We start from the raw sequence: 14,861 nt of genomic DNA, 5'->3' as shown, positions 1-14,861 counted from the left end.
ATGTGAAGGAAGAACAAGAAGTTTTCCTCTCCCCTTTTCTTTGTAATAGGCGTGTGAAATGAAGAGTGGAAGGGAGTGATTTTTCTGATTTTATTTTCAGCCATGGAAGGTGAAGTGAGGGTGAATAAAGGGGGTATTAAGAGAGGGTAAGTGAAGAGATGACTCTTGGTTAACTTAACGTTACAAGGGATTAATATGGCTGTCAAAAACTCTTCATAAACCATGACAAAAATCAGAATTTGGGACCCTCTAAAACCAATAACACATGCGTAAATGCTAGTACAATGTACGTTTCAGGAATAAAGTAAATCGTTCAAAATAAAATATATATAAGTAAGTATTTTTATAATAAAAAATTATAATTATCAATGTAATACAAATACGTACTCACAAAACCATCACATTTTACACTTTGCACAAACACGAGCGCTACATTGTCCGTTTAACATAGTTGACGCAAGTACGAGCATTGTACATTTACTAAACAATGCTACACATAAAAACACATTATAAATACATTAAAATATTATCGAACAAAAATAAGTAGATGTAAAAATATATATTCATATTTATCGGAAATATTAGTAAAATATAATTTAACACTCAATGGTAATAATTAACGCGCGAAAATTTCAGAGAAATCTTGGGGTGTTACAATCTCCCCTCGTTAAGAAAAGTTTCGTCCTCGAAACTTAAAATAATAAAGGAAATACCTAGGACAAATAGATCGGGAAACTTAAGCCTCATCGACTCTTCCGTTTCCCAAGTGGCTTCCTTGTACTTTTGGCTTCTCCAAAGTAATTTAACCAAGGGTATCACCTTTCTTCTCAAGGCACGATTTTGACGGTCCAAGATCTGGACAGGTCGCTCTTTGAAAGTCAAATTTGGCTCAATAGTGACCGACTCTATAGGGATGACATGAGAAGGATCGCTGCGATACCACTGCAACTGCGACACATGGAACACATCGTGCACCCTTGACAAATCGTGTGGCATAGCCAATCTGTAAGCTACCTCCCCAATTCTCTCGAGGATTTCATAGGGACCCACATATTTCGGGCTTAACTTACCTTTCTGCCCAAATCTCGCTACACCCTTCATTGGAGACACTTTCAACAGGACCCTATCTCCAACGGCGTAAGAGATAGGCTTTCGACGCAGGTCTGCATAAGACTTTTGCCTATCTGAGCAGACTTCATTCTAGCTTGAATAACCTTTACTTGCTCAACGGTGTCCTGAATCAAGTGTGGTCCCAACACTAAAGAGTCACTTATGTCGCTCCAACAATTAGGACTACGACACTTTCGCCCATATAAGGCTTCATAAGGAGCCATCTGGATACTAGCATGGAAACTTTTATTGTAAGAGAACTCTACCAAATTCAAAGACTTCAACTTGGACTCTTGAAATTCCAAAGCACAAGCACGGAGCATATCCTTCAGAGTCTGAATAGTCCTTTAAGTTTTCCCATCAGTAGCAGCATGAAAAGCGTTACTCAACTTCAACTTAATACCAAAAGCCTCTTGCAGAGCAACCCAAAAATGAGACAAAATCTAGGATTAGGGTCAGAGACTATATCCTTCGGGATACCATGCAATCAGATGATTTCATTAGCATAGCTTCCGCTAACTCTTCCATAGACCAGGTATTCTTCATCGGAATAAACCGAGCTACCTTAGTCAAACGGTCTACGATCACCCATACGACATTCTTACCACCAGCAGCTCTCGGAAGACCCATAACAAAGTCCATCGAGATAGAATCGAACTTCCATGCGGGAATAGGCAATGGTTGTAGCAATCCACCCGGCCTTTAATGCTCGATCTTGACCTTTTGACACACCAGACAGCTAGCCACAAATTCAGCCACTTCCCTCTTCATATAAGGCCACCAGAAATTAGCCTTGAAATCCTTGTAAAGCTTATCACTCCCAGGATGAACAGAATAGGGAGTACAATGAGCTTCTTCGAGAATATTCTTCTTAAGCTCTAGGACATTAGGCACACACCAACGACCCATAAATTTCTGACTTCCCTCGGAATCAACTTCGAAATTTTGGCCTCGACCCTGAGCCTTAGCTTCACGGATCTTCTCTAACTTAGCATCATTCCTTTGCTTCTCTCGCAATTCTTGGAACAAGACAGGCTCAACACTCAAAGCACAAAGAGTTTCTACAGAACCTTGAGGTACAACCTCGATTTCAAGCCTCCAAATTCATCACACAAGTCCCTCGACAGGGTTCTAGCCGCACTAAGAGAATGCTTCGACTTACGACTGAGAGCATCAGCAACCACATTAGCGTTACCCTCGTGGTAATCGTGCTACAGATCATAATCCTTGATCAATTCCAACCATCTTTTCTGTCTCAGATTCAAATCACGTTGAGTGAAGATATACTTAAGAATCTTGTGGTCGGTAAAACTCTACATGAGACTCCATACAAATAGTGTCGCCAAATTTTAAGGGCAAACACCACAACGGCCAACTCTAGATCATGAGTAGGGTAATTCCCTTCATGCACCTTCAACTGTCTAGAGGCGTAAGCCACAACCTTTCCTTGTTGCATAAGGACACAACCCAAACTGTGCTTCGATGCGTCACTATAAACTTCAAACCCAACCCCTTCAGTAGGAAAGGTCAGAACTGCAGCAGTAGTGAGGTACTTCTTCAACTCTTGGAATGCCTTTTCGCACTCTTCGGACCACAGAAACTTGCTCTCCTTTCTCATCAATTTGGTCAACGGCTGAGCTATCTTTGATAAATCCTTAACAAACCTCCGATAGTAACCAGCAAGACCGAGGAAACTTCGGATCTCAGAAACATTCTTAGGACTTTCCCAATCCACAACAGCTTTAATCTTGGAAGGGTCTACCATAACACCATCCTTGCTAATAACGTGGCCTAGAAATGACACCTCCTTAAGCCATAACTCACACTTGGAGAACTTTGCAAACCACTTCTGCTTCCTTAAAATATCAAAGATCAACCTCAGATGCTTCTCATGCTCTTCTTCATTCTTAGAGTTCACAAGGATATCATCAATCATACAATCACCTTTTACACTTTACACAAACATGAGTGGAGTGTAGTAGAATGCTTCGATCGTAGTCTTAATGCCTTGTGAGTAATCACCACCTCTGTCTCCTACGAACACAATCACAACGAACTCAACACGTGCTTGAAAACCGGTGCAAAAGAAGTTTTCCTCTCCCCTTTTCTTTGTAATAGGCGTGTGAAATGAAGAGTGGAAGGGAGTGATTTTTCTGATTTTATTTTCAGCCAATGAAGGTGAAGTGAGGGTGAATAAAGGGGGTATTAAGAGAGGGTAAGTGAAGAGATGACTCTTGGTTAACTTAAAGTTACAAGGGATTCATATGGCTGTCAAAAACTCTTCATAAACCATGACAAAATCAGAATTTTGGACCCTCTAAAGCCAATAACACGATGTGCGTAAATGCTAGTACAATGTACGTTTCAAGAATAAAGTAAATTGTTCAAAATAAAATATATATAAGTAAGTATTTTTATAATTTAAAATTATAATTATCAATGTAATACAAATACGTACTCACAAAACCATCACATTTTACACTTTGCACAAACACGAGAGCTACATTGCCCGGTTAACATAGTTGATGCAAGTACAAGCATTGTACGTTTACTAAACAATGCTACACATAAAAACACATTATAAATACATTATAATATTATCGAACAAAAAAAGTAGATGTAAAATTATATATTCATATTTATCGCAAAAATATATTAGTAAAATATAATTTAACACTCAAGAGTAATTATTAACGCGCGAAAATTCCAGAGAAATTTTGGGGTGTTACAACAACACTCACGACATGTGGTGAAACAACCAAATATACAAACAACTTTTCCCCCTCGACCGGACTTATTAATCGAGTCAACTGTCGGAGATGCTCTTTAACCTGCTGGAGAGCTTGCTCTGCCTCTTCCGTCCACTGAAATTTTGTCTTTTTCTTAATTGTTGAAAAGAAATGATGACACTTATCCCAGATTTAGAAAGAAAACGTCCTAGGACTGCCAAGCACCCTGTCAGACATTGAACTTGCTTAACTTTGGACGGGGAGGTCATGCTTAGAATTGCTTGAATTTTATCAGGATTTGCTTCAATTCCTCTCTGGTCGACCAGGAATCCTAAGAACTTTCCAGCCACTACTCCAAACACACATTTCAACGGATTCAATTTCAGTTTGAACTTTGTGAACGTCAGGAAGGCTTCGCGAAGATCCTCAATATGATCCAGCTCCTTCGGGCTTTTAACGATCATATCATCAATGTAAGTCTCCATGTTTCGTCCCAATTGTAGCTGGAAGACAGTGTTTATTAGTCGCTGGAAGGTGGTTGGTGCATTGTGAAGGCCGAAGGGCATCCTCAGCTAACCATAGAGCCCATTCTCAGTAAAAAATAAAGTCTTGTCTTGATCTTCTGGCCATATTGGAATTTAATGAAAACCAGAATAAGCATCCATGAAGCTTAATAGTGCATTCTTGTTCGTGGAATCGACTAACCGATCTATTTTTGGCAGAGGAAAAATGTCCTTTAGATAAGCCTTATTTAGATATGTGTAGTCCACACACATCCTCCAGGTTCCATTTGGCTTGGGGACCATGACTAAATTAGCTATCTAATCCGGATAATAAGTCTCCTAGATGAATTTTGATTTTAACAGCTTCTGCACTTCTTGATCGACAACTTTATTCCTGGCCGGACCGAGGTGCCTCTTCTTATGCCGGATTGGCTTTTAATTAGGATCTATGTTTAGCTTGTGAACGACAACTTCAGGATCAGTTTCCTGCATTTCTTCTAAATGTTGTAGCCTAAATTATCAATGGCTATAAATGGGACACGTGGCTCCATCGCCACCCTACACGTGGCACTTTGCTGTTGCATTCAAGTACATGGCCCGGAAAGGTGCATGGCCTAAAGTACCTTTTCTGAATAAAGCAGGTTGTACTAGCCCCCTTCTGGCCCAACCTGTACTTAGGCCCAGTAAAAGCAAAAGACATCTTTATAGAATGGATGATGTGTACTCTCCAATCAATTATCGCCACGTGTCCTAATATTACTGCTTAGCCAATCAGATGCTCTCAAATTAGAAAGGTGCAAGAGTCTTTTCAGACACTATAAATAGTCCTTCAAATCAGGGGAAAAGTACGTTTTTTAGAGGATAGGACTGTAACTCTGCCATAAATTCTCTCTCTACTTTCTCTCTCTAAAAGTTTCATTTCTACTCCTGATACCTGACTTAAGCTTCGAAGGGGGAAATACCACCCAAACCTCCAGGGTGGGTCACTTTTTGTAGGTCTGAAGAGGAATCTCAGGTTCGGGTTTTGGGTCCAGACATTGTTGCACAAGTCTCCTATTTAGAACCTATTGTCGGGAATAGTAGTATTGATTTACGAGTCTAGCACTACCTAACATTTGGCACCGTCTGTGGGAAGACACAACAATGACTGATTGTCACTCATCCAATGTTGCTAGAAACCGGAGTTTTGAGATTCAAGTGGAGGATACGGTAGGTGATGAAAGACCACCGAGGGGAAGAGATAGGCCCCCTACTGTTGTCAACCTTTCTGGACGAAGTAGGGAGCTTATCATTCAAGAAAACCCTGAGCGTCCACTGACAGCTGGCCATCTGGAAATTGTCCTGAATGACTTTCAGACTAAAATGGCCGATGTCATGGAGGAGCAAATCAAGAATAACATGTTGTTCTTTCAAGTCAATCCGGATCCAGCTACTGTAGCTTTACCTAGGGGGCAGTCTCATGAGCGTCGTCCCGGGACAAGCCGGCCACCTCGACAGGAAGTGTCCAAGCGAGTGTCAAAAGGAAAGCAGCTGGTGGTCAGTGAGCCATGGAGGAAGATGGATTGGAAGTTGGTTGTCCAACCTGGAGATATAATACCTCCCAGCGGTCATAAAATAGAGACGGATGTTAGGGAGTACCTGGAGGCCAAGAAGGCAGTCGCTCTTCAACGCTCAACCTACAGGGTCTACCCCTTATATGAAGAATCCTCAATTAAGGCTGCCATCCAGAACTGGAGGAAGAAGTCAAAGACCTTCGGATGCCCAGCCAAGGCAAGCAAAACGGTATTGCAACCTATGATGTATATGCGTCAAGGCCTAGATAACATCTCCTCTAAACATGTGTTAAAGGAATATCGTCGGGAGCACATACCCACTGAGGGACATGCGGGGGCACTCAGGGTTAACTGGCCGACCCCATTCTCGGCCAAAATCATGGAGTCTCCTCCATACCCAAAGGTTAAGCTACCCATGATAGAACCCTTTGACGAGACTACTGATCCAGACGATCATCTATCAGCATACAAGCATCAGATGTATGTTCAAGCAGTCGATGATGCTACTTGGTGTAAGAATTTTCCAGCTACTTTGAAAGGAGTAGCCCAAAAATGGTTCAATAACCTTCCTCCTAACTCCGTGAACAATTTCACAGAGCTTAGTATTATGTTCACTAGTCATTTCAGTGGCAAATCAATAGGAACAGAAAGCCAACATGCATTTGGGGACGATCATCCAAGGACCAAAGGAAACTTTAAGAAGTTTTGTGAAGAGGTTTAACCTAAAAGCATTGCAGATTCAGGATCTGAATGCGGGAGTGGCTTTTGACGCCTTCATCAGCGGTCTAAGGCCAGGAAGTTTCAAATTTGAGCTGGTGAAAAATAAGATTACCACTCTGACCTAAGCCCTTCGGGAAGCAAAGGCATTTATCCATGCTACGGAAGTACGCGCAGAAGCAAAGCATCCGGAAACAAAAAAGACTGAAGTAGTACACCTACCAAAAAAGAACAATCCCAAGAAAGCTGAAACTTGGGCCTTGACTTCAATGACAATCTCATCCAAGTTCAAAAGAAGTGAACCTGCAGCATCGGTGGAACCTATAGAATTCAGCAAAGATCAATATTCCATTCTTATGGAGATAAAAGATCAGCATGCACTGAAGGCACCAGCTGAAATGAAAACTCCCTACAGGAATAGGGATAAAAGCATGTTTTGCCACTTTCATAAAGATTGTGGTCATGAAACAAATGAATGCAAGCATCTGAAGAGAGCTTTGGAGGATTTAGCTCGTAAAGGGAAGATGAATTCATATCTACCTCAAGGAGGAAGAAAGTTTCAAAAGCGAGTTGATCAACAAAACCGAAGAAAAGAAAGTGAAAGCACTGACGAAGATGTAGTGCTTGTCATATCTGGAGGTTTTGCAGCAGGAGGTCCAACCAACCGAGGACATAAGAATTACAAAAGGGAACTCGGCCAGATCATGCATACCAATCAGGCAAAATCTGACCCCTTCCCTAAGGTAGTCGTTAGTGAGCTGGATCGCGGGAATATAGGAACCCCCCATGACGACCATTTGGTTGTGGAAATGAAGATTGCAAACCACAGAGTGAGAAGGTCCTGATTGATACGGGGAGTTCGACTGATATCATCAGTACAGATTGTTTGACAAGACTAAAGTTTAATGAGAATGACTTGGTCCCAGTCCACCATCCCATCATAGGGTTTGGAGAAGTAATCCACCCTATGGGAACTGTCACCTTACCCGTCAGAGTAGGGGACAAGGAGGTCTCAAGGACATTATTTGTTAAGTTCTTGGTGGTACGAGATTTAACGGCTTACAACGTTATTCTCGGACGACCTACCTTGAACCACATCCAAGCTGTTATTGTTACTCACTTGATGTTAATGAAGTTTGAGTGAGATGGATGGAAGATTGGATCCTTATATGGAGATTAGCAAGCAACAAGAGAGTGCTACCTCACCACTCTAAAACCTTCATCATGGAATGGAGAAAAAGCAGAGCATCCAAAGGCAATAGGTGTAGAAGCGGCCGAGATGGTGAAGGACCAGATAAGTGAATTGAAGAATAAAGTAAATATAACTCAGGCAAAGGCCCCTCAAACGAGTAAGCCGTCTATCTTGCCGAGCAATAAGAGGAAGTGCATGGCCATCAAAGAAGAAAAGGCTTCCTGAGAAGAAGTGATGGCCATCATGGGAATTGGACTAGAGCGGCCGGAGCTAGTAGAAGTACCAGTCGAGATTTGCTTGGATGAAAGACGTCCGGAGAGGACGCTAAAAGTTAGGTATGTTATAGATCCCAAGAGCAAAGACGAGCTGATCAAGCTATTAAAAGAATTTGAAGAGATGCTCCTACATCATTCTCTCCCTCTTGGGAAGAATCTTCTTGTAAATCAAAATCTTCATCTACAAATGGAGCTAGATCACAAACATTGAAGGTTGCTGAAATGTTACCCATTTCACTTGGTAACTCGATCTTGTAAGCGTTGTTGAGGATCTTCTCCAACACCTTGAAATGACCATCACTCCTAGGCATGAGCTTGTTCTTCCTTCTTGATGGAAATCGTTCCTCACTTAGGTGTAACCACAATAGATCTCCTGTTTTATTCATTTCAGTTCTTGTTTGCTCTAATCTCGTAGGCTTCATTCACCTTCTCAGTTATGGTTTTGATTTGTTCATGTAGCTTCTTCATTTCCTTTGCCTTCACTTCATCTTCTTTGCTACTATGAAAGTAAATCAATAGGACTTAAAGGATTAATACAACAATTTACCTCGAATGGTGAGTGTTTTGTAGCATAAGTTGGAGATCTATTGTAAGCAAACTCAGAATGAGCTAGCTTTAGATCCCAATCTCTTTGAGACTTGTTCACGAACGTCCTTAACAAGGTTGTTAAGGTCCTATTTGTCACCTCTATTTGGCCATCACTTTGTGGGTGAGGAGCTTAGTACCTAGCATCTTCCATAAGGTCTTAAAAAAATAGCTTAAGAACTTTACGTCCTTCTCTGAAACAATGGACCTAGGAACACCATGAAGACGTATAACATCTTTAAAGAACAAATCAGCAACGTTAATAGCATCATCAGTTTTATTACAAGGAAAAAAATGAGCCACTTTAGCGAATCTATCCACAACCACCATGATTGCATCCTTGCCTCTTTGAGTTCTAGGAAAAGCTACAATGAAATCCATGCTAACATCTTCCCATGGTTGATTTGAGACCGGTAGGCATAATCTGTATCAATCTCTTGGGTGTCTCTTAAAATCATGACCCTGTTGTTGGGGAAATCCTTCAAGATATGGCCATAACCTTTGCATTTAAAATAAATGTGCCTTTCCCTAGTAGCTAAGGGTGTGGAGGTCTTCCCTTTGTCACCTTTGAACTTGTCAAACTTAGTTGTAGGTGTTGATCCACTTGCTTCATCCTTCTTGTGGCCTACTGTTTTGTCCAAGTTCTTCACAAAAGGTTTAAATGTCGAGGCTTTCTTAGTCTTAACATACTTCTCAACTCTCATGGCCACCTGAACAACCTCCTAGAAACTCCAATAGGGTCAGAGATCAACTTTTTTAGCTATCTTCTTGTCTAAGCCAGAGATGAATCGAGCTATCTTATGCTCAGCTTTTTTATCCACATCACAAAGCATGTTAATTCGTTCAAACTCCACCACATAGTCTTCAAACTCAAGGTATTTCGTTGAAGTACTTGGAGCCTTCGAAACATGTCTTGTGTGAAATCAGAAGGAAGGAAGCGTTTCTTCATCCTTGTCATCAATTTCTCTCATGAACATAGACTAGGCTTGTCATCCTTGCACCTCTTAGTCTTTAGGTTCTCATACCATAGGCTAGCATATCCCGTGAGTTTAAGAATAGCTACCTTGAATCTCTTGGCATCATTATAGTCATTGTAATCAAAGACTCGTTCCATCCTTTGCAACCATTCTAAGAACTTTTCTGGCTTCATAGTTCCATCAAATTCGGGCAAGTCGAGCCTTAAGCCTCGATCATCCTCCTGTGGTGGTCTTTTATGCCTAGGATTGTTAGTCTCCTCATCTGAACTAACCTCTTGGGGTGTGTTGATAGTACTCCTAACAGGACTAGGAGTGTTGTTGCGTTGATTGCCACGCATCCCTTGTTGCATCATGTGCATCAACTCGTCTATGCGTGTGGTTAGGTCTTCTAGCTGTCGACCCCTACACATGTTTTGAGCTTGTTCAAAGGTTATTCCTCTAGGGACTCTACCCTCCGTGCCACCTTGTTTGTCGTCCATAATCAAATCCAAACAGAACTTGGATCAAAGCTTGAAACTTGCACACCAAGCAACAAATGAACTAGGTGTATGATTTGAATATGGGATGTTTTTAAGGATCTTGAATGATTTTCTTTCACCACATGACAACTAGTAAGGATGTCCTTTGATGAAACTTTGTGAAAAAATCAAGAGTGTTAAAAAAAGATTTGATCTTTAAAGGTTTCTTTAAGATCAAATTACTCCTCCTTAAAGGCAAAAAAATCGAAAAAAACGAACCTTGTGTATGATGGCTCGAATTTTTGTGTAATGGATGTCACCAAAGCTGTTTACACCAGATGATGTATTTAACCTACTAAGATCAAATAATATTGTGCGGAAGAACGTGTAATAACAATGCTATGTTCGAACAAAACCAAAGAACAAGAACAAGATAGTTCTTAGTTGCTCAATGATAAAGGCAAGACCACCAAAATGAACAATCTAAGGGTTTTGATGCGTGAAGGAGAAGCCACTAGCAATCAAGAGGGTTGTGTTTGTATACTTTAGTTTTAACAAAACTCACAACAAGAACAAGATATTTCTTAGTTGCTCAATGATAAAGGTAAGGCCACCACAATGAACAATCTAAGGGTTTTGATGCGTAAATCCACCAACAATCAAGAGGGTTGTGTTTGCAAACTTAAGTTTTAACAAACCTTTATAAGAAAATGTGCATGCTAAACCTAGGAGGCTTCGGACGAGTCCCTAAGTCCTAGACTCCTAATACTTTGAATCATGTATAATCCATCGTTTTAAGAACATAGGCAAAACCATGATTCCTAATACAAATATAACTAGGAAAGCAATAAAGATAGTATGATATAACAGCCCGAACTTTCCCGACCATCTTACAAAGGATTAAGCACAGTGAAAGAGACTCTAGTCGAGATAACCCGAACTATTACCATCACACTCATCGAACTACATCGGAGAGTGTGGGACCCAATTCCCAATTCTATTCAAATTGATTAACTATTGCAACTACGCTCTGATTCACAGACTCTATTCCCATAAATGTCTATAGAAAATCCGGCAGAGTTTTCTTTGAAAAATAGGACAACGCTAAAGCGAGAAATAAAATGAACCTGTTACAAATTCAATATATAAAATATTTTCAAATCAAAGACCAAGTTATTATCATAGCCAAAATAAGAATGTAAATTATATACTTCACAAATATAATCTCAGCATATACCCAAGTTACTTATCTCAAACTCGATAAACTTTCAGACAACGTAATTATAATCATAGAATGGATTCTTTTGCGACTTAGCTAACTAAACTAAGAACAACTCCTGGAATAGCAACTACAAATAAGAGCAACCACAACAACCAAGAAGAGTCCCCACAATGGTAACAACAACCACAATAGAACAACTACCATCAACAACAACAACTCATAATATAACATAGAAAGCGAAAAAGTACCAATAAGGGAACGAATGAGTCGTAACACCACCTAGTAGCCGCATCGATGTAGGCGACACCGCCCACACGCAGCACCAACAGAATCCAAAGGAAAAAGAATACGACAGCAACAACAATAACCTACGAGCAACAACACCACCATCACGTAGCCACCGGAACATCAACATCAACAGCACGACAGCAGCACCAACGACGCGGGTGACCCGATAGCAGCGTCGAGTAGGGACGAACAGGAGAGGGATCGAACCATGAGGATATCAAAGAAAGAAAGGAGAAGTAGCGGCGGTGTGCGGTGGTGGCGGAGCACCACCCAGCAGCAGCGCCAACAACACCAGCAATGATAATAGAGGAGTGAGAAAACACGAGCAGGGGAATGAAACACCAACAACACCCCAAGGCGAGGAAATAAAGGAAGCTCCGACGAGCTTCGACAATTGCCGGCGACGAGAAGGACCGCCGGTGAGTGACATAGAGAGACGGGGATGTCTCGCGAGGAGGAGAGAAAAAATGGGGTTTTGGGTTTCACGGGGTTTTGGGATTTTCTTTGGGGTTTTAGAAATGACGAGGCAAGGAGAGATATTTGAAGTGGCGTGGTTTTATTTCATCCACCTCAAACCGACAAAGAGTCTTCGAAGAGTATACTAATGTTATTTCTCAATTTGGCCAAATAAAACTCTCACACAATCAACATAAGTTCAACAATCACATCCATCATAGCATGCTTAACAATAATCACAATATATAGGTCTCTCTCTTAGAATTAACTAAGAAGAGTTAACTTAAAACACACAACTCAAGCTTCATCGATCACAGGTTGATTATAAGTAACTAAATATGATCCAAGTTATACCATTAGTTGAATTCTAATTAACATAATCAATAATAAACCCAATTACCATACTCATAGTCATATAGAGCGAGTTGACCCAATTCCAATTAGATTACACAGCTATATGTAAGTAGTTTTTGGACACGATGTGATATCCATATCATAGTGTAAGGGTTGAAAATAGGTTTAAGGATTGACTAAAGAGTTAGGTATAAATGAATCAAGCCATATGAGTGTTTGCGCTTATGCGTGTGCCATATGGATCCATTCAGATGAATAAGTGATACTTGTGTGTATACTTGCTAATGTATATAACATTATCTTGTTATGATTTGGTTGTCTATGATATTATTTAATTAAAAATGTGTATTTTGAGACAACTTATATGATTTTCTTTATCAAATGAATTTCAAACAAGATCTCTGCAAATGAGATGATTGAAATCCAATGCCAATAAGTTTGCCCCTTTTGCTCTTTGTTCCTTGATTTTGTTATTCAAGTCGAAGTAGAGATTTTCTTTGCTCCTTGATTTTGTGAGTCAAGTTGAAGTAGAGAACCAAAAGATGATGGTAGAATCGAGGCTGGACGCCAAATGTCTTGTGAGTTTTGGAAATTCTTATTTTATTTGAGTTGTTAAGTGTGATTTTTATTTTACCGTGATAGGTTTATCTTCTATATAAATAGTTTTGTGCTTTTTTCCCTAGCTCTGTCTTCACTCTTCACCCAAGAACAAAAAATATTCTAAGTACTGCACCACTAGCCCGCCCCACTCAAAAAAGACAAACATTTGGGGAGTTTTTGAGAAACAAACTCTCTAATAATTCATTGATCAGTTAGGGCCTATGTTGTCTATATTTGAACCTTTCCAGCCGTCTTTCATCATAGTGTATTGATATGATTTTGGAAGGCCATTCTAGACTCTTGATTGAAAGTTGGATTCTTTTAGTGTTTATGATGGAGTAGTTTGATTATGACAAGTTAAAGTACTCTAAAATTGATAAGTAACAATGGATATGGAGTTATTAAAATCCCAACCAAGGATTACTAACAACTAGGGTTTGCATTCACTGCTTAGACTTTGGATTCACTCCGAAAATTTTAATTCACAAGGAATAGGTTAAACTAAATCATATTCTAACTTTTACATGGTAAGGTGCCTTTATTTATAGGAGAAGAAGCAAGAGAACCTTGCTCCCCAAGTACATCAAACCACACAACCCTCTAGTAGTAAATAAGGAAAGTATTCTCCCTTAATTCTAGCCTAGAATCTAGCTAGAACTTAAGGAAACAAAAGATTAAGCAAAGATGACAAATCTTTCCTTAAATACAACTAAACCACACGGTTACAAGGGGTCTCTTGCACGCCACTTCACACTTTAAACTTTAACGAAACTTATGATAATCGTCATGCATTAGGATGTTTTCTTTTCAGTAATTGCAAAGCATCCACCATAGTCAAAGAGCAAGCGTTAGTACATGAACTACTATCAATTATAAAGGCGCAACCCTGATTTTTAATCATGCAACTTGAATGAAAGATATTATTTCTTTGAGAATCTCCTTGCTCTTCATAAGGTTCTGCAAGCACAAATCTTCTCAAAACTAGCACTGAACTTGCACTTTCCGATTTACACTTAGCTTGATTAATCCAAAATTTGGCACTAAACATATCAAGCACTTGTTTTTATTGAGCCACCTCTTGTTCTACCTCTTCTATAGCAAAAAGTTGTAGTACATCTCTTGTTATCAAGACACGATTTGGACAATTTCGAGCAACGTGTCCTAACCCTTGTCACTTGTAATACACCACCTTCTTAAGAGGAGTTTCCTTAGAAGCACCAGCAAGTAACTTACCTCTCAAAACATCCACAACTTATTGTGTAGTGGTTTTCGAACACTCACCTTCCTTAGATGCAATAGGATTTTCAGTTTCGGATTTTATGATCTTAAACCCTCCAAAGGGCGAACCTTTATGTTGTTTTTCCAACTTACATGCTTATGAAAATACTTCATCAAAAGTGGTTAAGGGTTGAAGTTCCACAAAATTATGCAAGTTTTTACTTAAACCAAGCACAAATTTAGCAATCTTTTTTTTTTTCTTGGTCCCCACAATCACAAGCAATATAAAGTCATTCAAATTCTTTAATATACTTCTCAACACTCATCGATCATTGAGTTAAAGAATACAGTTTTAAGAATAAGTCTTGTTTATGTATTCTTGGCACAAATCGTTTCTTAAACTTAGCTTTCAATTCGGTCCAAGTAGCAAGTGGTTGTTAACCTTCAGTTTCACACCTAAATTGAAGTGATTCAAACCAAGAGAAGCATACTTTGTAAGCTTAAGCGTGGCATAGGAAAATCGTGTCTGATCTTCAAGTTTTTTGTGTGAAAACAAATGTTCCATTTTTCTTTCCCAATCCAAGTATGTTTCCGCATCTTCATCACCATCAAAGAATGGTAGGT

At 39.8% G+C, this 14,861-nt stretch overlaps 1 protein-coding gene across 1 annotated transcript; it reads left to right on the top strand.

Annotated features, from left to right (window-relative positions):
* Positions 1–6,881: 6,881 nt before the first annotated feature.
* Positions 6,882–7,457, top strand: LOC125495614 (uncharacterized). Its single transcript, XM_048640387.1, has one exon. It carries the CDS (start codon positions 6,882–6,884, stop codon positions 7,455–7,457), a length of 576 nt encoding a protein of 191 aa, XP_048496344.1.
* Positions 7,458–14,861: the final 7,404 nt, after the last annotated feature.

Source organism: Beta vulgaris, chromosome 3 (genome assembly GCF_026745355.1).
Source record: "Beta vulgaris subsp. vulgaris cultivar EL10 chromosome 3, EL10.2, whole genome shotgun sequence".
Lineage (NCBI taxonomy): Eukaryota > Viridiplantae > Streptophyta > Magnoliopsida > Caryophyllales > Amaranthaceae > Beta > Beta vulgaris.
This window is presented reverse-complemented; position numbering and strand designations above follow the sequence as displayed.